Below are 27,293 nucleotides of genomic sequence, written 5' to 3' on the forward strand. Positions count from 1 at the left end.
TGGAGTACTGGAGTGCAGTTTCCAGAAATCCAGTTGGAAATTCAAACAGCAGCTGCCATCTGCATATATAACAGGGGTTTTTGGTTCATTTCCATAGTCAGATTTTTGTTGCCCAAAAGCAAGATCCGCCTGTTTAACATATCTGCGCCCAGTGACAGAAATGATGCAATATGTTGTTACCCTGCATTGTTTGCTGTTTTTGGTACAGGTGAAGATGAGATATCCCCCCACTAGCTATTCTTTTAAAGGATTTGGTCATATATTTAACTTATTTAAAGTTGTTATTAATAAGATTTTATATATATATATATATAAAGACGATATTAATGAACAGCAGAGAAGGAACATTGTTGCTGTTAGAGCTGCTTATACCGGATATACTCTAATAACAGAATGCTAAGCAGATATTTTCTGAACCAGGAGAAGGCGAGTGTCTGCCCAAAGGCTTTTCTGAAAAACGTTGCTTTTTAAAATTTTTCCCGCCATCTCCTGGGGCTGAGAGCTAAATGGGCCTCTCTTCAATACTGCGACCACTGGTTCAGAAGCAAGTTTAGATGAACATAGTGAATTAATCATCTTGTCTTTATACTCCCTGATTCGCAGCGCGTCCTAGTACGGTTCAAATTCGCAGGACGAGGCGTGTAATATCTGGACACTCAATTATGAATCAACAGCGCCCTCTAGTGGACCTTCGGAGCAGCTCCGCTCGCTTGTGGCGCCTGAAGAGCACAATTCTTCCTACCACGCTCAGACTTCAGACGGACATTGCTTTAACGTACTCGTACGCGAAACAATTTTGGATGTCGAGTAACACTATTTCGCACCAGCCTGCGCTATTGTGTCAAGCCCTGCCTGTAAACTCCGCCTTTTACCTTTTGATCTTCCTGGCGGACGAGAGCGGCGATCTCTTTATGGCAAAGTGCATGCATGGGTGTTCCGGTGCTGTTTGCTGATCTTAGACACGCTACGCCGAAGAGCTCAGCGCAGAAGGGCTCCACATGTAAGTAGGCTTGGGCGGCTTGACGGAACATGTGACTCCAAAGCAGAACCGATGGATTATAGGGTGGGATTCGATGCCAATTAAACAAAACAGTTTAATGTTGTTGTTTTTTTCCATATTTAGTCTAAACTGTAATTGGAATATCATCAGATTGTATTCCTTTTGGTAAGGTGACTTTATTTGTAGTTTGTGTGTTTTGTACACTACTGTGCAAGAACTAAATAATTTTGGTTTTGGTTCAGATGACACTCCCTGCCTCTATGGAAATCTTTTTTAGGTACCCAAATGTGTTTACTACCTCCTCATGTTTACATGACACAGCAGTTAGTCCCAGGAATATTCTTTAGAATATGTTTCCATATGTTTATGTGTATGTACGTGTATGGGGAGAGAGAGAGAGAGAGAGAGAGAGAGAGAGAGAGAGAGAGAGAGAGAGAGAGACAGAGACAGAGACAGTGCGCAGCCTGTGCAAATTGTGCTGTTTTCATTCACGTCTCCATGACGTCTCCAGAGGTGTTTTAATTGTGTATTTTTTTCCACATACTATTGTTCTTGAATGGATTTATATTTAACAGCCATTTTTAACGATTATTTCCCTTTTCTAGAGTATAATATGCCACGCAGACCATCTGTCTTGCAGCACATTTTGATTGCTGTAGTTTTCACTGGAGAAATCGTCACTCTGTGGATGAGATATTTACAGACCAGCCCTACAGTCTGTCTGTCCCTTGACTGCCCTTCCAACAAATGCGTTGCCGCGCTTGACAAGCCCACACTCTTATTGTGGTTTTGGCCACAAAACTACAGGTTCAACCTGTCTGACTGCAAGCTGTTGTTTGATATTGACGACTGTTTCTTGACGGATGACAGATCTTTGTACGGCTCGGCCGATGCGCTCCTGGTTTTCCACAGGGCCATCAAGAAGGACCTGTCCAACCTCCCACCCTCTCCGCGGCCTTCTTTCCAGCGATGGATCTGGTTCCACATGGAATCGCCAACAAACACTGAGAGGATACCAGGTCTGGAGAAGCTCTTCAACCTCACTCTCAGCTACAGGAGTGATGCTGATATTGTTGTCCGCAACCACTTGGCAATCAGGAAAAACCCCAAAGACAAGATTGTGATTCCCCAAAAGGACAAGCTGGTTTGTTGGATTGTGAGCAATACAAACCCCAAAACCGGTACTGTGGTCAGGAATCGATATTACAACGAGCTTAAAAAGTACATTACAGTGCATGTGCTCGGAAATGCCACCGGACAGTTCTTAAAGCACGAGGACTACTACTCCATCATAGCCAGCTGCAAGTTTTACCTGTCATTCGAAAACTCCATCCACAGGGACTACATCACTGAGAAGCTGAATGCACCGCTCACAGTGGGGACGGTCCCGGTAGTTTTGGGGCCCCCGAGAGAAAACTATGAAAAGTTTGTTCCAGGCAGTTCCTTCATTCACATTAATGACTTTTTGAGTCCAAAATCACTGGCCCAGTATCTAATCATGGTGAACAGAGATGAAGAACTTTATAAGAGCTACTTTCGGTGGAGGAAACATCTGTCCGCAAAACCACATCTCATATTACAGAACCAAGAGTTTATACAGCCAATCTGCACTGCATGTGAATATGTAGCAAAGCACAGAGAGTACAAGGGTGTAAAGGATATTTATGAATGGTATTTTTCATGAAAAAAAATTTAATGTTGTTAAATGTTGAATTGTGCAAATACATGTACTCTTAATTTGAGTGCTTGGCAGACAAATTAAAATTCTTGTGAACCATTTTCTATGTAGATTACATGAAATTTAAAGTATTTAATATGCAATATTCAATTAAAGTATTTTTAAGAACGATGTATGATGTGTTATGAATGTTCCACGTGTTTATTAAAAACAATGACAGAAACATAATCCATCAGTCACACTCATTTTGAAAGAGAGAACAATAAATGTTAATGTAACATACACCTCCCTGATGACCTAACTTATGACCTCCTTGATGACCTTACTTATGACCTTACTTGTGACTTCACGGATGACCTCACTTGATCCTGCCACTCCAGCACTGCGAAATCTGTCCATCAGTGACTCTACTTCCTGCAAAGGTTCAGTAGGTCTCTCCTGCACGCTAACATCCTCACTAGATGTACCACAGCGAGCATCCTGATTGGCCACTTAACTTTATGGTACCACGGAGAGCAGCCTGATTGGCTGCTTCACTGCATGGTATATTGCAACTGCTCTGCCTGTGATTGTAAGGCCCTTCATTCAATAGTGAGAGCGGCTGAGCTCATCAAGGCCAGCTTTATGGGACATCTAGCAGTCATCAACAATGACAGACAGCAGCCACCCAACACGTGGCCTGTTTACCCAGGCTGCCATCTGGTAGGCGCTACTGCGGCATGCAGTACAGCACTGGCACACTAGAAATACAGCTACTTACAGGCTATCGGGCTACTGGACCAAATGTAGGTAATTTCCTAATTGCTACTGTTACTGAGTCAGTTTAATGTTAGTGATGTACACTGAGCCTTGTGCCCGACCCTCTGTATTGTACACTACTGCCAATGCTGATATTCTTTCACAGTTCACAATGTCACCTGTTGATCTCATTTACATAATACTGCTATTTTTACATTCTCACTGTATATTTCCATATTTATTATCTAGTTATGTTGTAGCATAGCGGTCGGTTAAACAGCACGTCCTTATTTATCAACACGTTTGTGAAATCCTGCATGGACGGCTATTTTTATTGCACAGTGCCCGCTTTCTTTGTATATACTGCGTACAGAAGACACCCTGTTTTCGCACTTCGTGTTACGCATCGTTGTCCGACTGTCTCGGATATCTGTGCGTGGGACACACCTGAGCAGCCGGACCTGCAGGTCTCACCGCGCTGGTCGCACGCCGGTACTCCGGTAGTCCGCTAGGGGGCGAGATCGTGCTTTCGGCGCACGTGTGTGCATCGTGTTTACAACGAAAAAGAAAGCACGAGGCATGCGCGGTGCGGGTTCCACAAACGCATCAAGTAGCTTCTTTAGTTTGATCGGTTTTTGAAACAAGGCATGGATTATTACGGCAAACAGGCCGTTAGTAAAGTCATCCTAAGTACCTGAGACGTGTTTGGGCGGTTGTATGTTTGTGTTTTGGTGTGCTCGCCGTCCTAGGTAAGCGCTTCGCCGCTCTCCAACTCTCCAGCGCTTTTGATCTGTTTGTTGGTTTATTTTACGGGCCGTGGATTGACTGTAAAGAATTTGCTGTTGCTCACCCGCACACAATCCACAGCTAGCCAGCATAACTTTGCGACGAGTTCGCTGACGTTGTTTCCCCCCGTCAGCCGTCCAGATCTAGCTACGTCAGGACAGCGTGCAGGTGATCTAGCTACGTCAGGACAGCGTGCAGGTGATCTAGCTACGTCAGGACAGCGTGCAGGTGATCTAGCTACGTCAGGACAGCTGGCCAGGTGATCTAGCTACGTCAGGACAGCATGCAGGTGATCTAGCTACATCAGGACAGCCGACCAGGTGGAGCTGCAGGTGAAGTGCGTTAAAATCCAGTGTTCCCTTCAGGCTCGGCCATTATGCCCGTCCAGTGTAGCAGCTGTGCGTGTAGTCGCGCAGTGCTTAAGCGGCCAAAGACGGGACACTCGCTGTGCAAAGGCTGCTTCTTCTGGGCTTTTGAAGAGGAGACCCATCGGACCATCACGTCCGCCCGCCTGTTTGACCGCGGTGAAACCGTTGCCATCGGCGCGTCCGGCGGGAAGGACTCCACCGTGCTGGCCTACGTTCTGAAGGTTCTTAACGAGCGCTACGACTACGGTCTGAACCTGCTGCTGCTGTCTGTGGACGAAGGCATTACGGGCTACCGCGACCACTCTTTGGAAGCGGTGAAAAGAAACCAGCAACAGTATGACTTGCCCCTCAAGATCGTGTCATACGAAGAACTCTATGGCTGGACCATGGATGCCATAGTGAAGCAGGTGGGCGTGAAGAACAACTGTACTTTTTGCGGCGTGTTTCGAAGGCAGGCGCTTGACAGGGGCGCCGTCATGCTGAATGTGGACAAAATTTGTACAGGTACTTGTTTAGCTCTCTTCCCTCCCTTTTATTGTGCGTTTTCTCTTGCTAGAGAGACTCAGTTGTATCGTTATGTGATGCTCGGAGGCCGGTGTGGCGCACCACGGTTCGGCGTTTGACCTGGTCACGAGCGCAGTTCATGTCAGCTGTGTTGTTTCGCTTCCAAGGCCACAACGCGGACGACGTAGCGGAGACGGTCCTGATGAACGTGCTGCGCGGCGACGTCGCCCGCCTGAACCGCTGCACGGCCGTCAGCACGGCCGGCGGGGGCAGCGATGGTGTCGTGCCACGATGCAAGCCCCTCAAGTACGCCTACGAGAAGGAGATCGTGCTCTACGCCTACTTCAAGAAGCTCCACTACTTCTCCACGGAGTGCGTGTACTCGCCCAACGCCTACCGCGGCCACGCGCGCGCCTTCCTCAAAGACCTGGAAGCCGTTAGGCCCAGCGCCATCGCGGACGTCATCCATTCGGGGGAGAACCTCTCGCTGAAGGAAGGCGTGAAGATGCCCGTCCAGGGGACGTGCTCGCGCTGCGGCTACATCTCCAGCCAGGCCCTGTGCAAGTCCTGTGTGCTCCTGGAAGGCCTGAACAGGGGCCTGCCCAAGCTCGGGATAGGCAAGCACCACCGACTTCATGGCAGGATCCTGGCCCGGCAGCCTCTGACCCCGGTGGAGGAGGAGAAGATGAAGACCTTAGAGTTTTAACTGGAGGATTTAAACTGTGACGTGTGACTTATGAATTTGAGTTTGGGGTTTTTGGGGGGGGTGTACTTTTTCTTTTAGTGAGGTCAAATTCTAGTCCAATGTACACTCAATAAAGGCAAAATGTTGTCTTCATTTATTGTGTCTTGTGTAGTGGTATGGGAAGCAAAAAACATGGCAAAAGTTTAGTTTGCGACGTGTCTGCTTTTGCATTCGCAAACCTGAAGAGACATTAGCAGTGCCTGTGTGAATATTACAAATGTATTGTGAAACACTGAGATTGCCAATAAGCTTCCTGTTGTGTCTTGGAAGATGTATATTGTGATTGCATCACAGGAGCCAACAATATATGAGCAGTGTTCACCAAATTCTCACTGCTGACAGCTTTTATCCTGTCTGCACCTTTCGACTAGACAGACACTTCTTTCGGAGACACGCACATCTACACTTTTAAATTCTGTTTAAGTTCAGTATCGTCTGGTCCAGTTATTCTACGGTATTAAATAAATTACAACCTACACGATCACATCACTTCGTGCAAATGAAATTTCCCTTCATAAGTCTGCCTGGCAGGGCAGGGGACACTCATTTCGTATGTGTATCCTGTGTGTTTCAGCTGGGTAGGACACTGGACACTAGAGGTCCCTCCAGTGGAGCGGTTTGGAGTCTGTCTGCGGCGGGCTTCGTTCACCCAGACCTGGGCGTTTGAGGAACACCAGAGAACTTCAGAGAAACTTGTTCCGGAACAAACCCCCGGGGGTCCTCGCCTTCTTCTCGGGACGTGCAAGTGGACGTGCGAAGTTAAAGAAGCATGGACGATCTGGGTAAAAGAGCCTTTCCTCCTACCTTCTGTGTTCTGCGGGTTAACCAGACGCACCGTAGCGGTCGTAGGGTCGCAATGGTGCCGCTCGTTGGCTACAGCTAGCGAGCAGATACTGAAACTGGAGCGCCTTGCGCCCGGAGCTCCGAGCTTTGTTAGGCTAGAGGAAGGGGTTTATCCATACGGCCAGAGTTCTGGTGAGAGTTTGGGTTTTAACATCCGATTATACGTGCGGATGGTCTCTTGGCTAGCTGGTTAACCTAGCGCAAATAGTTTGCTGGTTTGGAAAAATCGAGTTGGTACATTCCTGCTGTTGAAGAGAAAAGAGTCGGAATATTGGTCATATTGATGCTTCCGCACCCATTTCTGTCTTTTGGGCTCTTTTAGGACTTTTGGGGTCTTTTACAATAGTAGTCGACTGCAATCTCGATCCCTGTTCACGGTTTGGGGATATAACGCACTTCCTTGGATGTGGAAACGGGCCTTTTGTTGTTAACTGAGACTCGGATAAAGTGTGTGAGGAATCAGCAATCTGGAGCAGCTTGGACATGAAACCCGCTACCCACACGAACAGTCGTTTTAACGCGGATATTGAACCGATTAATGATGAAGACTAAAAGCCTATTAAAAACCACCCGTTTTTATTACTCATTTATCGACTTAAAACGTCTGAAAACTTCACTCACGTGAAATTCCAGTCGCCCACCCTTCTGCCTTTCACGGACTTTTAGTCCACCTCGTGTCTATTGCTTTTTAATTCTCTCACTGCACTGCACCTCCGTGTATTTGTCTCTTGGTTTAATTCTCTCACTGCACTAGACCTCTGTTTATTTGACTCTCGGTTTAATTCCCTCACTGCACTACACCTCTGTTTATTTGACTCTCGGTTTAATTCTCTCACTGCACTACACCTCTGTTTATTTGACTCTCGGTTTAATTCTCTCACTGCACTACACCTCTGTTTATTTGACTCTCGGTTTAATTCTCTCACTGCACTAGACCTCTGTTTATTTGACTCTCGGTTTAATTCTCTCACTGCACTACACCTCTGTTTATTTGACTCTCGGTTTAATTCCCTCACTGCACTACACCTCTGTTTGGGAGTGCCTTTGGCCCCGGGGCCCTCCTGTCTCACTACCATCCCCGTTGCGTTTGCCGTAGCGCGCGCCGCTAACGTAAAGGCGGCTGCTCGGGCTGGAAGTCACCGGCGCTCAAGGATGTGGTTGTTGGTCCGGAACACCCCAGAAGCCATTCCCTGGCCTGTCTAATGAGCAGCCGGGCGTCTGTCTGCATACTCGTCCTGACGCTGCCCTCCGACGCCTGAAGCCGTGCACGCCTGCTTCTAGGAGCAGGCGCGTACGTTGACTCCTCCGCCGGCAGTGCTGTGGAAAATGGCCTGACGACGTAACACTCATTGGGACTTCTGGAGGACGGACACGGAAGCTCAAGCGTGCTTCCGGTCACGGTTGCAGACACCGGTGCTGAAGGATCTGAGCTTAGTAGGCGAGTGAGAGGACCGCGCGCGGACCCTGGAGCGTCTCGGCACGGCCGGAATTCCTGAGGTGTTTGTGCAACCTGTGGCGTCGCTGTTTTTGACGTCTGAGGGCCAAATCCCCCACCCCCGAGCAGAACACGCATATAATGGCGTCTGGAAGAATGACCGCCTGAGCCGCACACATTGCAGTGTGGCGAGGACGCCAGAGTAAGCCCTCTTCCAGGACTGTGGGAAGGGGCTAAAATACCACAGGGTTCACGAGGTCAGGCTGAATGGGAGGGCCCCCCCCCCCCCCGCCCCCCCAAGTGTCTGATTACAATACACGCTGTAGTGGCCTTTGATTTGGGGTCTGTTCAGACTAAAACACTAGGCTTGCTGATATGTGCAGCCTTTATCACCTGGTAGTCCTTATACCGTTTCAGCCATTTCTTAATCTAACTGTACTACTGTTATGCCTCATGGGCTGTTCTTGAAGTCAAATTTCCCCTTAAAGCTGCAGTAAATGGTTCCGAAAAATAAAAAGCCCTTGTGTTAAGTTGCAGAAGTGAGGCCTTTTTGATCGAAGCGATTTCCTTTCCCTTGTTCAGCGTTCGGTGTTGCATTCCTGTCTTGGTAAGCCCACTGATGTGGGACACTCCTTAAAATGGAAGGCTTCTGATTCGCACATGGGCACTGTCCTGTTTTTGAGAGAGAGCTTTGTTTTGTTGCCGAGAAGGTTGCTCGGTAAAATTTATTTGGTTTTACAGTATGATTCATATCATGGTTTAGGCTTAAGATAATATAGACTAGGAAATGGTACTTTAAAGGGTCAGAGAGTGTCGGACACCAATCAGTAGTGGTTCTTTAAGCACTAATGTTGCAAAATGCGATTCCAATCGATCGGACACACTACACACTGCTCTGTAGGGCAGTGCATCACACAGTACTGTCAAAAAAAGGAGAAGGCTTACTGTGAACTGAAAAAGAAATGCATGGAGAAATAAACTTTCCATCGGCCTGCAGATTGCTTATCGACGTTGGACCTTTTGTGAACGTTTGGCGAGGAGGTTAAACTTTAAGCGGAACTTGAACAATGTAAAGAAGTGGATTTGAATATGTGGTTATTGCTGGCCGTGGGTCGTCTCCGAGAGCCCGTGGTGTAATCAGGTCTATGCAGTACCAAACTCACCTTAAACGTTTACTTGTTGTGTATCGACGTCTGGCTTCGATCCAAAAGGATGCAAGTCTGCTTCTTTGGACAAATGAATAAATAGGTTTTATGCGATGTGTGGTTGCGATGAACAGAACGCACAGCAGCGCTGTAACAGACTAATGATCAGACTACATGAGGTTAGCGTTTTGATTAAAGGGTCGGATAATACTGAACAAGAGTCTCCCCCCAGAACATCAGTCTCACGCGTGGGTGCGCACGTCCCAGCGTGTGTATTTTGAATGGAAAATTCTGAATAAGGAAACTGCTCCTTTGTTAAGCATGGGCGGCTAAAATTTTCCCTAATAGCGGTTTAGTGCTCGAAATTGTAAACAACTTTGGTTTGATGTTTGTTTTTGCTGAAAATGAAAGTTGAGTTTGCGTTTCTCAGTCTGTACTGCTTTGTTACTACATGTATTTGTATTGAGTAACACGTATAGCTTACAAAGTGATGTCTTCTGGGGGTTTTTCTATGGCCTCAAACTTGCTGTAGTTTTATCTGACGCATAGCAATCTAATCACACTCCTGCATGCAGCTGCGGGGGGGTGTATGGGAATACACGCATGAGACTACAGGGAAGGTAGAACGTAGTGCTCTTGGTTTTCAGTTCTCTAGTGCAGCTCCCCTGGGCTGCTGCAGAATTACCGTAAACCCTGGTATTCGCTCCTGAGGGGATGTTTTCGGGATTACTTAGCAACGCAGGAACCCTGTACGCTGCCACACATGCACGCCACAGGTCAGCCGCTCTTCAGGGGGATCTTTCTAATCGTTTTAAGCAGGTGCCCCATGACCGTGCTGTTGGAGCAGTCCTGCCGTTTCTCTGAGCAGCAGCAGGCTAAGAACAGGCAGAACAATGGCCATCTGCCCCTCGCCAAATCACGCGCCTTCGCGCTTATCCGGCCCGGCCTGCAGTGGGCTGAAATCACCCTCCCGGACCTCGTCGCGTTCATGCTTTTTTTTTCACATGCCGACGGGGTGTTGCTCCCCTGCCCAAGAGCCAGCAGCCAGAACGCAGCAGCTGAGGAGAAACTTGTGGGCCAAGAGGATAATGAATCAGGTCAAAACTTGGCCATGCCTGAAATGGCTTCCTGTTCGATGTCCTGGACCCCACGATGACACCCCCCCACTCCCCTCGGCCAGCCCTCTAGCCCTGAAGAGCTGACCGGTCCGGGAGGCGCTTCCTGAGGAAACTGAACAGGAAGCAACGCTCTCTCACTACAGCCAGCTGTAACGTTCTGTCTGTGCTAAGCAGATTGTGGTCAGCAGCATGGTACTTCAATAAACCTCAGAGAGGAAAGTCTTGCGCCGGGCAACATCGAGGTTTCTCTCTCTTCTCTTGACGTTTGTCGCTCGACATTTGGCAAAAGGATGCTGCCTTTGGTAAGGGGGCATGCTGTTTAGTCCACGTGCTTTCACGTTCTCTGAGGAAGAACGATCCAGCCTGCTCCGAGAACACGTTAATTAGATCCTTGGGTTTATAACCCCAGTCCCACCGCTCTACCCACGTTCCTCATTTCCAGGCTCTCTGCCTATCTGTTCTCAATTATCTCGGCGGAGCGCGCTTTATAACCGTCGACCAAAGCAAGGAGTGACGCGGTGCCTCTCGCTACGGGGCAACGGCGGTGGCGTTCCGAGTCGGGCCTCCCCATCTGTCGTCCGGCATTCCGAACGCGCTCTTCCTCTCCTCTCTTGGTGAGGACAATGTGCCGGTTGTTGTTCTGACGATGGCTTTGGACGTCCCAGCGCTGCTCTGAGTTTGAGCGGAATTTTTGCTGCATGACCAAAACAGGCCCCGCCCCCTTCCAGGCCCCTCCCACGAGGAAAAGTCTGCGTAAAAGGTTCCAGTGGGTATACACAGTCACGCCGAGAGCCGTGTGTTACCCTAAAAGGGCCAGATGTGGCAAGGTTCTGTGGAGTATTTGCACAGTCAGCACGGACTTCTCGACTCGACACGTTGGACCTAAACAGCATGTCAGCCAGCACTTACTTATAGTCAGCCAATGAGAGAGTGTGTGTGTGTGTGTGTGTGTGTGTGTGTGTGTGTGTGTGTGTGAGAGTGTGTCCTAAATAGCCTCATCCCCACCCCCACCCCTGCTGTCTGTTTGCCCTGAGGCTCTGCAGGCTGGAGCTCTTATTTTGGGCTGTGGGTTCTCTAAAGGGAAGTGTCAACTTTCTGCTCAGGTGGGGGTGTTTCATCCCACCCTCTACGCCCCAGCACCTCTACCCATGGCTCTCTGCACCGCAAATTTTGTTTCAGGTGCTGCTTTCTTCTGTAGTTCTGACCCATCTCTCCCTTCTTTTTCCCTCTTGCATATCCACAGCCTCTCGTCGTTCCAGCTACCCCATTGTCAGGCTTTCCCTTACCTGATTTCCCCGCCCCGCCCCGCCCTCCACGTCATGCTCCTCCCTTCTCATGCTGCTCCGTATCGTCTCCGACTCCAACACCGTCATGTCCTATCACTTGCGGTCTCTCCATCTCCTGCTCGCTCCCTCCCCTTCTCTCTGGTTCTCTCTCGCTCCCCCACCATCACTAGTGGAAATATAGGTGGTGTAGGGTTTCATGCACGGGGTTGCCGGGTCTGCTCTTTCCTTGTAAACAAGGCAGATCCCGACAGTCCCCCGTCAGCTTGTAGCAGCACGTTTTCCCCCACGCACCAAGGCACGCTCGGCGAGATCGCTTTTTTTTTTTGCTTTGCTTCTCTCTCCTCGTCTGCGTTTCGACGGCGCGACACCAGGAGAGCCAACTGCCGTCGGTCCGCCGCGCGAAATGCCGGGTGCGAACGTGTCTGCTTGAGTTCCTCTTTCTGGCCTCGACTCCTCCATCAGCTGCTGCCATAAACGCACAGAGTTCTTACAAAAGCTCCCAGATAAATCAAAACACAAGCCGGGGGAGGCCGAGAGCCTCGACGCTTCGTCTGCGTCGATCTATAATTAGGTGGGTGGAATTGGTCGCGCAGCCAGCGGTGGCAAATTGGCCCAAACAAGCCGGGCCCGTTGTAGCATTGTCCGAGTTTGGCCGAGCTCCAGCCGTTGGGATGCGGACACACCCTCGAACCCCCCTGCTCTGCGGCCCCTTTCTTTGGCCGCTCGGGGAAGGCATGCCAGGAATTCTTTGCTCACATTCAGATATTCCGATAAGGCTGCGGGCGGGGGCGGACGACCACCTCCACAAGCACGGGAGGTTAAAAAAGACGCAAGGGTAAGCCTGCTTTCGGGTGGGGGGGTGGGGGGTTTCCCAGAAAAGGAGGCACGGGTCCTCACCTTTAACCCTGTGACTTTATATCACACGACCTCTGCTCGCAGTGCGTTTAAAATGTCTGTCTTTGGCATAGTAGTACTTGGGCCACACAGCTGCTTGCCACAGGTCCAGTAGGAGGACTTACTGGGCTTACTTTTGTCTAACGTCACCAAGCTGAAGGAGGCTCTCGCTCAGATGAATGCCTCTTTATTTCAGAGTGGAAACTCCCCCTGCCCACGTTCAGCCATGCTCGCGACGAAGCCAGGCCAGCCGAGCTTCCCTCCTTCCCGCTCGCGGGGTCGCTGGGCGCGTCGCGTGCTGCCGCGTGTCTTCGCCGTGCTCCCCACCCCCTGGGTTGGCTCGGGCGCTTGGCCCCACAGTCCTGTTTGCATTCTCGTTCACGCTAACGAACCACTCGGCGTTCTCCACAAACAGCGGCCGTGCCCTCCTCCCGCATGTGTATTAACTCACGACTGCCCCCTCCTGGTGGGACTGGGTACGTCTCCGGAATCGACGTTCACTGCTTTAAATCAGTCCACAGCTGAACAGGGTCCCTTTTGGGAACAAGGAATGCCGGCTCAGACCGTTATCAGGTGTTGTGGCCGTGTTATTTGTGTCCTAAACTCACGTTTTTACGTGTGTCTGTGTGCCAGTGTGTCTGTCTTCATGGAAGTAGTACAAGTTAAAATAATAATAATTCTATTTGCGAGTCTGACTACACCACCGACAGGAAGAGTGAGCGTTAAACAGGATGTCTAATGTGCTACATCGACACTGTGGGTGTGAGAGAGGGGGAGAGTGAGAGAGAGGGGGAGAGAGACAGAGAGAGAGAGAGATTGAGAGAGATAGATTGAGAGAGACAGAGAGAGGGGGAGAGAAAGGGAGAGAGACAGAGAGAGAGAGAGATTGAGAGAGATTACTCCTCAGGCCAAAATGCGGGCGGATTAGCCCAAGGTCAGCAATGTCGGCTGCTCCAAGCTTCACTGGAGATGAGCTCGTCTCCTGGTCACGCCAGTTCTGCGGCTACTCGTTTCCTTCTCGGCCTGGCCCTCGCCCTCGCCTCTCGACTCGTAGCGGCAGCCGGGCTCCGTCGCGTTGCCCGCGTGTCCGCGCGCGCCTACGAACCGGCCGCGATCTCCGTCGCCGGTCGCGCCCAGCCATCAATCACGCGCCCAGCACAGCAAACAGCGCGAGGGCGACCGCTAGCGCGCCTGCATTATTTCCAGCGCATTCGCCCCGACTTACGTGTTGATCCTCAAACTTTAAATAGCTAGGCTGCGTGCTCCCATGCGCTTCGGTGGCCGCGGTTAAACTTAGCCAGTCCATATGACATATGGCGCGTTTTTGTTTTTTTTTGTTTTTAATTATTATTCTTGCGCGATAATGGCATATCAGGCGTCTATATTTAAGCGCGCGTGGAGCTCAGACAGAGGTGAGCAGGTTTCTGTGTCGGCGCACCAGACGTAAAATCTATCGAAATTATCCCACCCCCAACCCACCCCACCCCACCCCAACCCACCCCCCGGCCACGTTGAGCCGCCCGCAGAAGAAAAGGCGAAGCAAGGCAGAGCAGAAGTGTCGAAACGAGAAGCGCGGCCCGGTTGGTAAAGTGTGGGTTAATGTCCACAGGCGCCTGAGTCCCTCCCACTGCACTGCACCCTCACCCCCTCACCCCCTCATCCCTCCCTGTGCATGATTCACTCTCTCACTCCTTCCTCTGACTTTGGCACGCACGTGCAGGGGCTCCGTCAGGTGCGGGTAAGGAGCTCGGCGCGACCCCGAAGGAAACGCACGGAACCCCTGTGAGTAGACCTTCCTCGCCCCCCCCCGTTTTTAGACACGGCCATTGTGTTTGTCTGAAGCGGCCCGGACGTCTCCTCGTTTGCATGTGCGACGTCGCTCCTGCACAGAGCCCCTGCTGGACCAGACTACTAACAAACCCCTAGCTCTTGAACTCTGTTTTGGAAGGACCGAAGCGACCTACGGACCTGTTTTCTGCCGTATTCTTCTTGGATCAGACTTCTCTGTTTGTCGGGTGGGAATTATCGAGAATATCGGCGAGTGAGGAGAATGTTGTAACGTCGTTTCTTCATTTCCCGTAACCGCTGTAATAAAAGCTTGTTGCGGACCAAAGGTTTTTGAATGGGCATGTTATCCGTGGTGCTTTTAACCGGTACTCGCTATTGGAAGCGGCTGACGTACCTGGCCAGGCTGCCCGGCGGTGTCAAAGTGTAGCTCGAGTTGCAGTCGTCATCTTCATGGCCCCAGGGAACGGCTTACGTTCCAGAACGGCTGGGTCGGGGCGAGACATTAATTCCTCCTGCTCCGGAACGCGCGCTCGTAAAGCCCCGAGTAATTGTGGCCCCGGCTCGGATGTCCAGGGTGCAGGACACCGTATAGCTGTCATATTAACTGGTACCGTGTCAGCCCTTGGCCCCTAGTGCCGTCAGACCTTAAACTGTTAGGGTTTGTTCTTACCCACCCAGCTCGGGGTATATGGAGACCTAGTGGATCCAGGCTATTAATGACAGCCAGGGGTGGGGGGGGCAAAGGATTGATAGAGGCCTGGGGCAGAAGGGTAGATGGGCCAGAGGGAGAGAAAGATGGGGGTATTGAGGCAAAAGCTCTGGTTTCTCCGGGCTGGAAATGGCACAGTTATTTCTTTCTCTCTCTTTCCTCAAACGTGCCATCACTGTAACAGAAGTATCTCCGACCTTCACTAGTACATGGCTACTTATAGTAATAACAACTCCTGTGTGTGTTTCTGTCCATTCTATTTTTTTTTTTTAGATCACACAATGGCGCATTAGTTTGCTCTCTGGCTCAAACCACCGAACACACCCTTGTAATCAGCCTTACTCACAGTCTGACAGGTCAAAAGTCTGAAAGAACAGGCACCGACAACTGTTCAGGGAAACTGAAATGAAGAAGCCAAAAAAAAAAGGAATCTGGTGAAACGATGTCTGTGGCCGGCCCCGGGGCCAGGTGTTGGGTGACGCGCACCTAGCGTTCCTCCGTTGGGAGATTGGGCTACCTGTCGAGGACAGAGTATGATAGCAGTTTAGCTTTACAGCTACCATCCAGCCCTAACGCTCTTGACAACAGGACAAGACTTGTTCGACCATTGGAGGGTTTTATTGGCCAACTGACTGCAGACCCCTCTTAACATGCAGTATTCAGACCCATACCCTAAGAACTCTACACAACCAAAAAAAGTTCTCATTCTATGGTTGCCCTCGAGAAGCAGATTAATGCTATATGACTTATGATGATTTTACTGACGTTTTGGGTGGGTTAGTACTGTTTTGAGAATATTGAACCGTTTAATATTGTATGTTTTTGAATTTGTGATGCCAGGAGACAAGGGATTAAAGTTGAAATCTGAGATGGAGAAACAATTCAGTTTTACAGTCGGTGGATGTCGGAGTACGTGTTTTTGAGGCGTAATCTTGGTGTCATTTTTTTTAAGCGACCTTAAGTGACACCTTTCCAAGCAAGGGCGCCCAAGCACAGCTTGCAAGAATTCGGCGAGAATTCGGCAACAAGTTGAAGGACCCCACGCCGTCGGGGAGACGGGAGAGCACAGTCCTGTTTGCGGCAGTCAGGCAAGAGGCCTGTGCGCCGTCGGGGCGGTTTAAACGGGCCCTTGGCATGGCTCTTGAGGCCACACTCAAACCCAACAGGAAGCCAGGCAACCCACGGGCGCGGTACGAGCACTGTACGGGTCAGGGTACCATTGGCGACCACACTGCCTTTGCGGTTCGTCTCGCATGAGTAAAGAGTGCACATCATATACGAGTTCAGTTAGCTAGCTTAACCGCTGGAATTTTAACGCTCACCTTTCTTTCTGAACAGAAATTCATCTGTGTCACGGTGTCGCATCTTATTGGGCGTTGTCGCTGTGTATAGTTGAAGGGCTTTCCGCTTTTGCGAGAGAAGCGGGGCCGGTCGGAGCCAGGGACCGTATCACGCGGGATGTGTTCAGAGAGTGGCCCAAACTACTGGCTTGCTACTGTTTCCACTCCACTTTTAAGCGCTGTTGTTCATCACTCTGCAGCTATTTCAGGCACTGATCACGCGTTTGGCAAAGGTGCCTTTGCACTATTCACTTACTGAATATGTTAGGACTGTTTGTGGTCTACTATGAAATGGCAGCTATTTGATTTATAGAATTTTGGACATAAAAGGGACATTATAAAGACAACATTGGGCTTCACTTTTTAACCAGTAACCATTTCCAACAGTGAAAATGACCCTTTAGTTGATTTTGAAGTTTTAATCCTGATTTTGGGATTGTAATATTATTAATATGAACATTTTGACTTTTAAACATTTCATCGACAAAACAAAGGGGGTAACAGTTATTCACGGATGTGGTTTCAATACAGAAAGCCGTCCCTAGACTGTGATACGGAGGAATACATTTGCATATCTGACACGCTGCGTTTCACATAATCCGTGGGTAATTCTACAAGGTCTGGGACATTTTGCTAAATATAATGCAGTAATGAGTAAGACCAAAAAGAGCACCTGTCTCAGTAAAGGGCGCAGAGTTCTTGCAGGCTTTTAGGCTCAGGGAACATAGTACAGATAGTTTGGTAAGATTTTCATATAATCTCATATTTTGAATATTAACAGTAGTCATTGAGCTCTGTTTTCAGAGCTGGGAGCATTCACTCTCAGTACACTACACTACTAAATCTGTGTCTTTGCACGCATTTTGTTGGGTAAGTTTCTTATTTGCGTGTATGTTTACTTTCACGCTTAAATGTTCTAGTCAAATAGAGAGGTGTTATGTAATCTGAATTGAAAAGGTTATGCGCGTTTGTATTAGACAAAAAGGCACTAAGCGGTTGCAGTTATGATCACTAAAATATCTCGAAGCGACTCTTAACGGCGATCTTCTCCCCCCGCAGACGCGCTGCTGGCGGACCTGGAGTCCTCCACCGCTCACATCTCCAAGTGTCCCGTGTTCCTGCCCGACGAGACGCCCTACTCCTTCCCCAGTGGCGGCGGCTCCCTTATCCACGATGACTCCGCTCCGCCTCCTGTGCCCCCTCCGCCTTCTTCCGAGGCCTTGAACGGATCGCTCCAGAATCAGTCCGACTCCCGCGACTCCTCGCAGCAGGTGACGGGTGTTAAGAAATGCGACCTCTCTCTCTTTATCTTGAAAGAGGTCTTGGTGGAAACTTGCATTGTTTAAGTAAAATCAGTTTAAAATGTCTTACAGTGACAGCTACCTTTATGGCGCTGACGGGTTTGAGATTCTCTAATCCGTTTAAACCAGTTCACATGTTCTTTACAGCAGCGGTGCTGGTGTTTGGTTGTTTTTTTTGCCTGGGTTTGTTTTTTCCCCTGAGCTTTGACTGACTGACGGACGAGTCAGTTTGGCATGATGCAACAGCTTTGACTCAAGCAGCTGAGCCCTGAAACTGACACCTCCTTCACCCAATCTGGTGTCTTCGCTGCCCAGTGCTGACGTCTCCTCTCCTTCCCCCAACCCCCGCCCCGGACATAAGTTTTTTCCCTGCATGTCCTAGTCACCGGGGCTTTTGTGTACCCTGGGAAGCGTGAATCAAACTCGGCAAACATTCCGTTGGCCTTCAAGCCCGTACAGGTGCGTGCAGCGGGGAGGCACGCCCGCCCGTGTTAAAAGGCTTTCCTTGTTGTGCTAGACCCAGGCGTTGCGAAAACGCCCCGTCAGCCGTGAGTAGCCGCTGAGAGCACACCATAGTTGAGCCATGTTAATGGTTACCCAACAGTTCCAGTCCTGCTTCAGGCTCTCTGTTCCTGTGTCCTGTTACTTCGACACACTTTGTGTGTGACCTTGAGCGGCTCACTAACAGTGGTCTTTTTTTTTTTTTTGGAGATCAAAATCACTGGACACTTTTATATGAGGAACATGCTTGCCATAAACATTCCAACACACAGACAATTTTAATATGCATTCAGACAGTTTGAACTAGTTAAAACAGGAGTTATTCATTCCAGAGATATGTTATTTGTGAAGTATATTCATTATCCTTCAATATTGACTGAGACTTAATGTTTGTTTCGGAGCTTCTTGGAGTTCTCGATAACTCAGCCTTTGTCAGGTGTGAGTCATTCATGGTGCTGCACATGTTTATGGTCATCTGTGATTGGCTGTACATGTTTATGGTCATCTGTGATTGGCTGTACATGTTTTTGGTCATCTGTGATTGGCTGTACGTTGTTATTGTCATTGAGGTCATCCAAAAAAGCGGCACTTTACCCCCCTTCCCCTTCCCAATGGTTATTTTTGCTCCAGCCCTGATGACATCTCTTTCCCTGGAGTGCTATCTGGAGCTCGAGCTCCTTTTCCTCTTTAGCTGGGTTTTTTTTTCGTGTAGTCATAAATCTCTATACATGCATGAGTCATGCTGCCCTCTGGACTAGATCACTGACGCAGGGCTTCCTTATGACTTTAAGATGTCGACATGTTGGTTTTTGGTATCACGACCTATTTAATCAGTGGGTAAAAACATTCATTGAAAAATGACACGCTGTCTGTTAATTATCCGTCAGCTGCAGACGATTTAACCTGCATTTCTTCCCGCTCTTTTTAGTCTCTTGGCTCTCTCCAAAGAAGCGCGTTGTCTCGGAACAGCCGCAGCCCCCCGGCCTCCTCTCATTCCGAAGAGGACCACGTCTACAGGTCAGTATCGGGACCGCGTGGCCCGGCTCGCTGCATCAGATGTGCCCTAACCCCACCCTCCTGTCCCCTCCGCCTCCTGCGATTCTAGTTTTCCCAACAAGCAGAAGCCTTCGGAGTCGTCCACGGCAGCCATGAGCTCTGCACTGGGCAGCAACCTGTCTGAGCTGGACCGCCTGCTCCTGGAGCTCAACGCCGTGCAGCAAAGCACACCCTCCTTCTCTACCACAGGTGCGCACCTGCCGCCGAGGGGGGGGGGCCCGCCTCGCCTCGCCCGAGTAACCCCCCCGTGTAACCGGCATTTGTCTTGCTCCGTAGAGGACGCGGCCCCTCCGCTTCCCACCTGCAGCTCGGCGCACTACATCCAGGAGAACGGCGCCCACCCGGGCGTTAAGCTGAGTGCCGGCACCGCGGACAAGCCCCAGAGGAACGGCACGAAGGGAGCCGAGGAGGGCCGCCCCACCGTGGAGAGCCTGCTCAGCGAACTGGAGTGCTCCATACCGGCCCCAGCGTAAGACCCTCGCAGCCGCCGCGGCAGTCGCGAGCTCCAGCAGTTCGAGCGTGTCTTCCCTTAACGTGTCTCGACTTTTGGTTTAACACTGTGATCCGGCATGAGCAGGCACCTGGACGCCCCCTCCGAGCAGCAGGGCCGCATGTCGGCCACCTCGGCCACGCGGGAGCTGGACGAACTCATGGCCTGCCTGTCCGACTTCAAGGTGCAGAGCAATGTGAGTGCGTGCGGGCGCACGTGCGTGCATGTGTGCGTTTGTGAGACTCCGGGGGGAGACGATCGTCTGCGAGTGCGTGTGGAAGAATGTTGTTTACGGTGTCTGTTTTCAGGAGAGACCGCCCAGCTGACCAGCAGGTCTCAAGGTGCCCCATTAGTTTAGAGGCGTCGATGCCCTGTCCTTCGTACCTTTTTGTTCAATTCCTGTCTCAAGTGCTCTACTTTTTATTGTCTCCTGTATTCATCTAACCTCGGCTGTTTCATTTCCCCTACTTGGTCTGTTTTAATCTTTTCTTGCCTCTTTCCCTCCTTCCTCCCTGTCCTCCAGCCGAGCTCTTTGGGCTCGCTGAATTCTGAGCCCCTGTTTGATCAGTCCAGCAGCTTCTCTACGGTCGTGGAAGTCCATTCTCCTCCCGCCACAATAACCCCCGTCTGCAGTCCACCCAGTAAATCTGCTAGCTACTCTCCGCTGCCGTCCCCTCCTGAGGCCCTAGTGCTGCACATAGTAGAAGATTCCACCGAAGCAGGGGCCACGACCTCCTCGAGCGTAGCCAAATCTATCCCCTCGTCTCCCCTTTTTGCATCTTTGGCTTTCGCCCCGCCCAGCTCTAGGCGTTCCCCCGCGGCTCAACCCGGCTCCGTCGCCGACGCGTCTGCCTCCGCGCTGAACGCCGAGCTGGAATCTCTTGCCGCTCTGTCCCGGACTACCAGTACCTCCACCGTGTCCTCCTCCAACCCCGGCGACGGGGGTCGTTGCCCTGCCGGGCCAGAGAGTCCCTCGGTCAGCGCAGGGATTAAGTCGGTATCTCCCCCGACTTGTATGTCGTCTTCGAAACCTCCTACCCCGACAAGTCTGCCTGCCAGCAGAAAGACCCCAGAGGGAGTTAGTCCTTCAGTTCCTTTAGCTTCTAATGGTCTCCATCATGTAACCAGTCCCGAGCCCAAACCTGCCGCTCCATCTACCAGTGCTACCACTGTTCCCATCGCTCTCACTCTCAGCGAATCACTCATCATACAGTCTCCATCGCCTCCCAAGCATGCTTCTTCTCACCTCACAACACCCCCGATGGTGCCCAAGGTGTCCAGCCCGAGACCTCAGGCAGAGCAGCCTGAGTCGGTCACCGTTACCCCGAGACCACCACCTCCACTTGGGCTGGAGGCACCGGCTCTGGAGCACTCTCTGGACGACGCCCTCGACGACCTCCTGGCCATGAGCTTCGGCAAGCCGGGGGGCGATGTCCCCGGCACGGCTTCGGCGGCCCCTAAGCCGAACCTCGCAGCGCGGCCGGCGGTCTTCGAGGAGGTGATCGTGTCCGTGGACCGTAGGGTGACGCAGCCGGACATGCACGCGGAGAGCGAGGCCGGGGACGGTCTCCTCGAGGACCAGTCCGACTGCCGGAGCAAGCTTCTCGACTGGGCCGATGTGGAGCTGAAGCTGCCCTACGACGGAGCCGATGGTTCCGTGACGCCCGTGACGGAGGCCAGCTGGATGGACGACTCGCTGACGCCGTCCTCCTGCCCCGGGACCCCTGATGCCCAGATAGACATGCCCTCGCTGCAGCCGACCAGCCCCATGGACAGGATCTCAGCCTCTGGACACGTATGGGCAGGGCTGCGGTGTTCTGGTCCAATTGCTCTGAAGCACTGGAGAATGTGGTGTCATGGATCATTTCTGATGATTGGAGGCTGTGTGGAGGCTTTGCATGCCAAAGTGTGGAGTGGTGGCATGTTAACACAGCATGAAACACACTAGTTGTCATATTTCTGCTCTGTTTTGGGGGGTTACTACCCAACCATTTCTAGATCTACACTCGGCATTGTGAAATTAACCCTGGTTTTGACTTTCTCGCTCCCAACATTTAACGGTTCCTAACCATCACGTATATCAGCCAAAAGCTTTCGCCGCGTATTTTGTGACGACAGTTGCCTGAAGTTTGCCACATGGCGTCATCCTCTGAAACCAGCCGCACTAATCTAATCCCAACCGGACTGGTTAATCTAACCCCTGACTCTAACTGACCACCGCATGCCGCCTGCTTGGAGCGCGCGGCGGCTGACCGGCTCTCCGCCCCTGTCCCAGATCAAGTCGGTGATCAGGCGCACCAAGGAGACGCCCAACGTCCACCCCATGTACCGGGATGGCCTGATCCGGAGAAAGATGGGCCCGCTCATCTTCCACAAGAGCAGCTCCCAGGACCGCCTCATCGAGGAGCTGCAGGGCAAGCTGGGAATCGCTCGCAAGGAGCGGCCCAAAAAACAGCCCGACGACTGGCTGACAGAAGGGGTCATTGTCATGTCGAACCCCAAGCGCTCATGGGAAGACCACAGCAGGGAGGTCGATAAGGTAGATAAGTGACAGGAAGCGTCAGTTCGGGATATTCCCATTTTCGCTCTTTTGCGCTCCCGCCGCCTCTGTCCACCTGTCTTTCTTTGCTGACCTGTTTACGATCCATCTCTCTTTTTTCCCCCACCTGCCTTCTCTTTCTCTCTTCCTGTCTCTCTGTAGATCATCATCCCCCCCGAGTCTCCTCTCCCTCAGAGGAAGGTGATCCTTCCCCCCCAGTCGCCCCCAGCCCCTCGCCTGCCTCCCCCAGCTGAGCCCCCAAAGCGCCCCGCTCCGGCGAGAGACGCCCCGGCCCCGGCCCTTCCTCCTCCTCCTCCTCCTCCGGCCCCTTCTCCGCCCCCCAGGCAGCTGACCCCTCCCCCAGCATCGCTCAACCCACCCGCTCCTGAACCCGTGCAGCGCCTCAAGCCCAACCCCACGCCTCCCCCTGCTCCGCCCTCCCCGCCCGCTCCGGTCCTCCCCCCCAGTGTGCTGGTCTCTGTGGGCTGCCAAACGGAGTACGACCCCTTGTTTCCTCCAATGCAGGTGCAGGCTTGGGCCCTCTGGCTGGTCTGTTGTAATAGAGGCAGAGCTCAGCATGTCTCGCGTTCTGATAAGCTGTGACATGATGGAAAATAGTTGGTAGACGTCCATCTGTATAGTCTAACTCACAGGCGCAGTAGTCTTGTACGTGTTTGTACGCGTGTGGGTGTGTGTGTGTGTGTGTGTGTGTGTTTTCCTCTGACAGAGAGTGCTTCCAACCCAGTCATAAATCATACATCAGTTCAGTGCAAGGAGAAGTGCTTCAAGTTATAAGCTTAAGAGTACACAATAAAGATTTTCTGCAGGGCTTGTAACATTAATTGACAGCACTGCTCGATAAAGTGAGTCTATGAAGCGCTAATTCTTTCGGTGTGTATGCAGTCTGACCTCATCCTGTCTGAGCGTACTTTGTTTTGTGCTTGTTTGTTGGGGTTTTTTTTTCTGTGCGTGTAACACCACCCTCACCTCTGCTTTCCACAGTCATGTGAGCTCCAGCTCAAGCGCCGATTCATCTCCTCTGCCTTATGTTTAGATCATGGCCCAGGGGAAGGGCCCCAACACGCAGGTCAATAAACTGGACAACATGCTGGGCAGCCTGCAGTCTGACCTCCACAAGCTGGGCGTTCAGACCGTGGCCAAGGGCGTGTGCGGAGCCTGCTGCAAGCCAATCGTTGGCCAGGTAAAGCGCACACAGCATTTCTTACAATTCTGTATCAACACAATTTGAGCAACCGAGGGCTAAGGGCCTTGCTCAGTGGCAACTTGGCAGTGGTGGGGCTTGAACCGACAACCTTCTGATTACTAGTCCAGAACCTGAACCACCGAGCCACTACTGCTCGATAAATAGGTCCCGAACCAGTATTGACAGCACGCGCGTTCTTACAGGTGGTGACGGCCATGGGCCGCACATGGCATCCGGAGCATTTTGTGTGCACGCACTGCCAGGAGGAGATTGGTTCTAGAAACTTCTTTGAGCGGGACGGCCAGCCGTACTGCGAGAGGGACTACCACCACCTCTTCTCCCCGCGCTGCTACTATTGCAACGGCCCCATTCTGGATGTGAGGACCCCCCCCCCCTCTGCTCTTGTACCCTTCACGCTCTGGTCGCAAGCATGCGAGCGTCCTGACGTTGCGTGTTGCGAGAGGAAAGCAGTGTAATCGCGTTGCTCTTTTGCGTTCCCACCCTTTGCAGAAAGTGGTGACTGCCCTGGACAGGACGTGGCATCCGGAACACTTCTTCTGCGCTCAGTGCGGAGCCTTCTTTGGCCCTGAGGGTGAGTGGCCACCGACGCCTGGTGTATTTGGTGTGCAGCTGCGTCTAGCTCACACTGGTGTGTGTGTGTGTGTGTGTGTGTGTGTGTGTGTGTGTGTGTGTCAGGTTTCCACGAGAAAGATGGGAAGGCGTACTGCCGTAAGGACTACTTTGACCTGTTCGCTCCCAAGTGTGGAGGGTGTGCCCGTGCTATTCTGGAGAACTACATCTCTGCCCTGAATAGCCTCTGGCATCCCGAGTGTTTTGTCTGCAGGGTAAGTGTGTGTGTGTGTGTGTGTGTGCGTGCGCATGCGCGCTCACACATCTGTTTTCAAACAGCAGTGTTTCCACCATTCTGATAAAACAGATTTCATGCCTGACCCCTTAAATAGACTTTTCTAGGGTCATAAAAGTCGTTTTCCCTGCTTCGGCAAAACGGCTGCCATGTGAGTGTCTGACAGCTCTCCCATGTGCTTCAGGAGTGCTTCACGCCATTCGTGAACGGCAGCTTCTTCGAGCATGACGGGCAGCCGTACTGCGAGGTGCACTATCACGAGCGGCGCGGCTCACTCTGCTCCGGCTGCCAGAAGCCCATCACTGGCCGCTGCATCACGGCCATGGGCAAGAAGTTCCACCCTGAACACTTCGTCTGCGCCTTCTGCCTCAAACAGCTCAACAAGGGCACCTTCAAGGAGCAGAATGACAAACCCTACTGTCACGGATGCTTCATCAAGCTCTTCAGTTAGAGTGTGTGTGTGTGTGTGTGTGTGTGTGTGTGTGTGTGTGTGTGTGTGAGTGGACGCTGAGCATTGCAGATGTCTCTGCTGTCTCTGCTTTCTGGAATGTTGTCAGCGTGGGTGCACGTGCGAGTGTGTCGACCCCCCCCCCCCGGCTTAACGCCGGTTAGGGCTTGGTGCAAAAAAGTCTCGGTGCAAAAGTCTCGCGTAGGTGCAGTAGAAATCACGTTTTAGCTAGGAAACGTGGAGGTGGATTCGCTTTTATGGCGATTGCGTGGAAAGGAGAGAGAGGTTTTTTGCTCACTGGTTGAGTCTGAAAGAAAAAGTTTCAAGAATGTGTTTTGGATCAGTTGGCCCGCGGACGTAGTCGAACTGCGAAACGTCAGCCTGTGGCGCGAAGTCGAGTGCAAGGGAAGCTTCAGAGTGGCGTACCCGGACACCACCTGTTGCTGAGTCGACCGCGTTCAATGGCCGCGAAGACAAAATCAATCAGTTTATATCACTGTGCTCAGTGCCTTTTTTTCTACCAGAAATTATGGTGATATGAGAAATATACCAAAAAAGAATAGTTTAGCAACAGATTGTGCACGTTTCTAAGGAGGCAGATGTTCTGCGTGTGCCGAGCGTCGCTGGTGTCGGCCTAAGGAGCGACGGTATTCCCTTCTTATTGCGACTGCTGTCGGAATGAGCTCAAGTAACCTCCTGTAGACACAGAGCCATCCTACTGTTTATTGGAGAGAATCCGAGGCTGTCGGCCTCTATATTCAGGGGATTGTATGCGTTACTGAGCTATTCGCCTTAATGAGGTTGTTCGCGTTTTGCTTTTCTTTTTTTAAATCACTAAATGACATCTCAGCAAAAAGGTTTTACTGTATCTAGGTGACGTGACTACGCTCTTAATCATAACATTTCGATAACCACTGATTCTGTCTGATGTCCTCTTAAAGCAAATCATACATGTGACATTGTTGTGCAATTCTTAGCCCTACAACACAGTATATGACCCATTTTCTAGTTAAGAATGTTAATGTCGTTCTTCATCACAGAAACAACTCGATGCAATATTGTTAACTGCTGTATTTTAGCATTGTTTTTCTCCTGGGTTTTTTTTTTTTTTCCTTTCTTTCTTTTTGCATGGAAGTCTTAAGCGTCACGCTGACTTTTTAAAGAACATGACTGGCTAGAGAGACGAAAGCTGAAAAGTATAACATTACTCCCAGAAACAACATAAAGGGTTTGTGCCTGTTTGTTGAGATATTCAGTGGTTTCTGTATGAAATGGATATTGTATCACCAGGACAGCATGTTACCACCAGTTCATAATGGGTTTTTTTTAATTTCCCACTACATTATGTTTAAATTAACATCGGTTTTATTGCTGGTTTGTGGATGCTACTCCAAAAAGGCCTTCTTTTTCTTATATAGTATATCTAGACACTTTCAGTGGAGATGCTGTGATGATTAAAAGATCTTTCCTTTGTCTGTGTTATCGCTCAGATTGCTACGTGCCAAAAGGACTCGTCGGTCCAAATGGGGTGTGATTTCGCTGGACGGCTTTACGTCTGCCTCAAAACCCATTTATGACACTGGTTTTATATTTTTTCCTTCTTTTAATCATGGGTTTTCTTTGTCATGACAAGGGCTGCAGTCTTTAACTTTTACCTTGTTTTAATTTATACTGTTAGTCTGTTTTAGTGGGCCTTCATATATGCTTTATTTACCCAATGTGAACATTTTTGCTTCGTTTGTTTTGGTTTTGTTTTGTTGTGGTTTTCCTCCCGTAACACTGTCACTTTGTTCTGTGAGTCATGGCAACTGACTGAATTCATATGGTTATGTATCAATAAAATGCTTTGATGTTTTCAGCTGACTGAATTCATATGGTTATATATCAATAAAATGCTTTGATGTTCATGCATTTTGGTTCATGGCAGTGTATCGTTAACACGTTTACAGCATTTAGCAGATGCTCTTATCCAGAGCGACTTACAAAAGTGCTTTGTCATTTACTCATAGAGCACATCCTAGTACAGTACAGTAGGTTAGAGTCCAACATACCAATGAACTAGAACACTAGAATACAGGGATTGAGTAGTACACAATACATAAGGTCTATCTTAAACAATGATAAGTGCAATAAACAAGTGCTAGAGTTTGTTAGACAACATCAGTCTACATTTGTATCGGGGTCTGGATTCAGCTGAAATGCAATCACATCTTGCAATTCTAAAACGACGGATAGTTTTGAAATTCCAGCTTAACTTTACGATTGGATTAAAACGAGGAAAATTAACATACAAGTGTTAAAAGAGTTGGTACAAGGTGCATTAATACAAATAAATAAAAGGCACTATATCAGGTTCTCACACCGTGGGATCATGATACAGTGTGAGTCAATATTTATGTATTTGTGCTATTGTATCTCGGCCCATCACCTACTCTTCGATTTGCACGCAACTTTGTTTTAAAACGATAACAAAATAAAAGTTATGCAACAGAACTAAGAACGTGGTTTTTCC

General features: G+C 50.4%; 3 protein-coding genes across 10 annotated transcripts; all 3 read left to right on the forward strand.

Annotated features, from left to right (window-relative positions):
* Positions 1-736: 736 nt before the first annotated feature.
* LOC113592116 (4-galactosyl-N-acetylglucosaminide 3-alpha-L-fucosyltransferase 9-like) lies at positions 737-2,869 on the forward strand. Of its 3 annotated transcripts, none has more exons than XM_027032872.3 (2): positions 737-1,000; positions 1,606-2,869. In XM_027032872.3, exon 2 carries the CDS (start codon positions 1,614-1,616, stop codon positions 2,682-2,684), a length of 1,071 nt encoding a protein of 356 aa, XP_026888673.3. In that variant the 5' UTR covers positions 737-1,000; positions 1,606-1,613; the 3' UTR covers positions 2,685-2,869. The 3 variants fall into 3 exon arrangements, with proteins under 3 accessions (XP_026888673.3, XP_081563767.1, XP_081563766.1); XM_081707641.1 differs by having other exon boundaries at positions 1,913-2,869; XM_081707640.1 differs by lacking the exon at positions 737-1,000 and adding an exon at positions 1,013-1,165.
* Positions 2,870-4,024: 1,155 nt separating this feature from the next.
* Positions 4,025-26,692, forward strand: pxnb (paxillin b). Of its 5 annotated transcripts, none has more exons than XM_035521843.2 (15): positions 4,025-4,165; positions 6,394-6,601; positions 17,437-17,648; positions 19,108-19,196; positions 19,285-19,424; positions 19,512-19,704; positions 19,813-19,921; positions 20,249-21,520; positions 22,001-22,264; positions 22,427-22,465; positions 23,319-23,465; positions 23,672-23,845; positions 23,979-24,060; positions 24,165-24,313; positions 24,518-26,692. In XM_035521843.2, the coding sequence occupies exons 2-15, from the start codon at positions 6,589-6,591 to the stop codon at positions 24,782-24,784; spliced, it is 3,150 nt and encodes a 1,049-aa protein (XP_035377736.1). In that variant the 5' UTR covers positions 4,025-4,165; positions 6,394-6,588; the 3' UTR covers positions 24,785-26,692. The 5 variants fall into 5 exon arrangements, with proteins under 5 accessions (XP_035377736.1, XP_035377738.1, XP_035377739.1 ...); XM_035521845.2 differs by having other exon boundaries at positions 19,813-19,909; XM_035521846.2 differs by lacking the exon at positions 22,427-22,465.
* On the forward strand, positions 4,039-5,912 carry ctu1 (cytosolic thiouridylase subunit 1 homolog (S. pombe)). Of its 2 annotated transcripts, none has more exons than XM_035521848.2 (3): positions 4,039-4,165; positions 4,568-5,074; positions 5,242-5,912. In XM_035521848.2, the coding sequence occupies exons 2-3, from the start codon at positions 4,579-4,581 to the stop codon at positions 5,778-5,780; spliced, it is 1,035 nt and encodes a 344-aa protein (XP_035377741.1). In that variant the 5' UTR covers positions 4,039-4,165; positions 4,568-4,578; the 3' UTR covers positions 5,781-5,912. The 2 variants fall into 2 exon arrangements, with proteins under 2 accessions (XP_035377741.1, XP_081563586.1); XM_081707460.1 differs by having other exon boundaries at positions 4,164-4,370; positions 4,401-5,074.
* Positions 26,693-27,293: the final 601 nt, after the last annotated feature.

Source organism: Electrophorus electricus, chromosome 25, assembly GCF_041902795.1.
Source record: "Electrophorus electricus isolate QZ-2024a chromosome 25, ASM4190279v1, whole genome shotgun sequence".
NCBI lineage: Eukaryota > Metazoa > Chordata > Actinopteri > Gymnotiformes > Gymnotidae > Electrophorus > Electrophorus electricus.

Bases quoted from the DNA above. Each gene is read 5' to 3' on its own strand.
- LOC113592116 (XM_027032872.3), top strand. From the start codon at position 1,614: ATGCCACGCAGACCATCTGTCTTGCAGCACATTTTGATTGCTGTAGTT.
- ctu1 (XM_035521848.2), top strand. From the start codon at position 4,579: ATGCCCGTCCAGTGTAGCAGCTGTGCGTGTAGTCGCGCAGTGCTTAAG. The intron at 5,075-5,241 runs GTACTTGTTTAG...TTCGCTTCCAAG, and splicing joins TGTGGACAAAATTTGTACAG to GCCACAACGCGGACGACGTA.
- pxnb (XM_035521843.2), top strand. The intron at 24,061-24,164 runs GTGAGTGGCCAC...TGTGTGTGTCAG, and splicing joins AGCCTTCTTTGGCCCTGAGG to GTTTCCACGAGAAAGATGGG. The intron at 24,314-24,517 runs GTAAGTGTGTGT...CATGTGCTTCAG, and splicing joins CCGAGTGTTTTGTCTGCAGG to GAGTGCTTCACGCCATTCGT.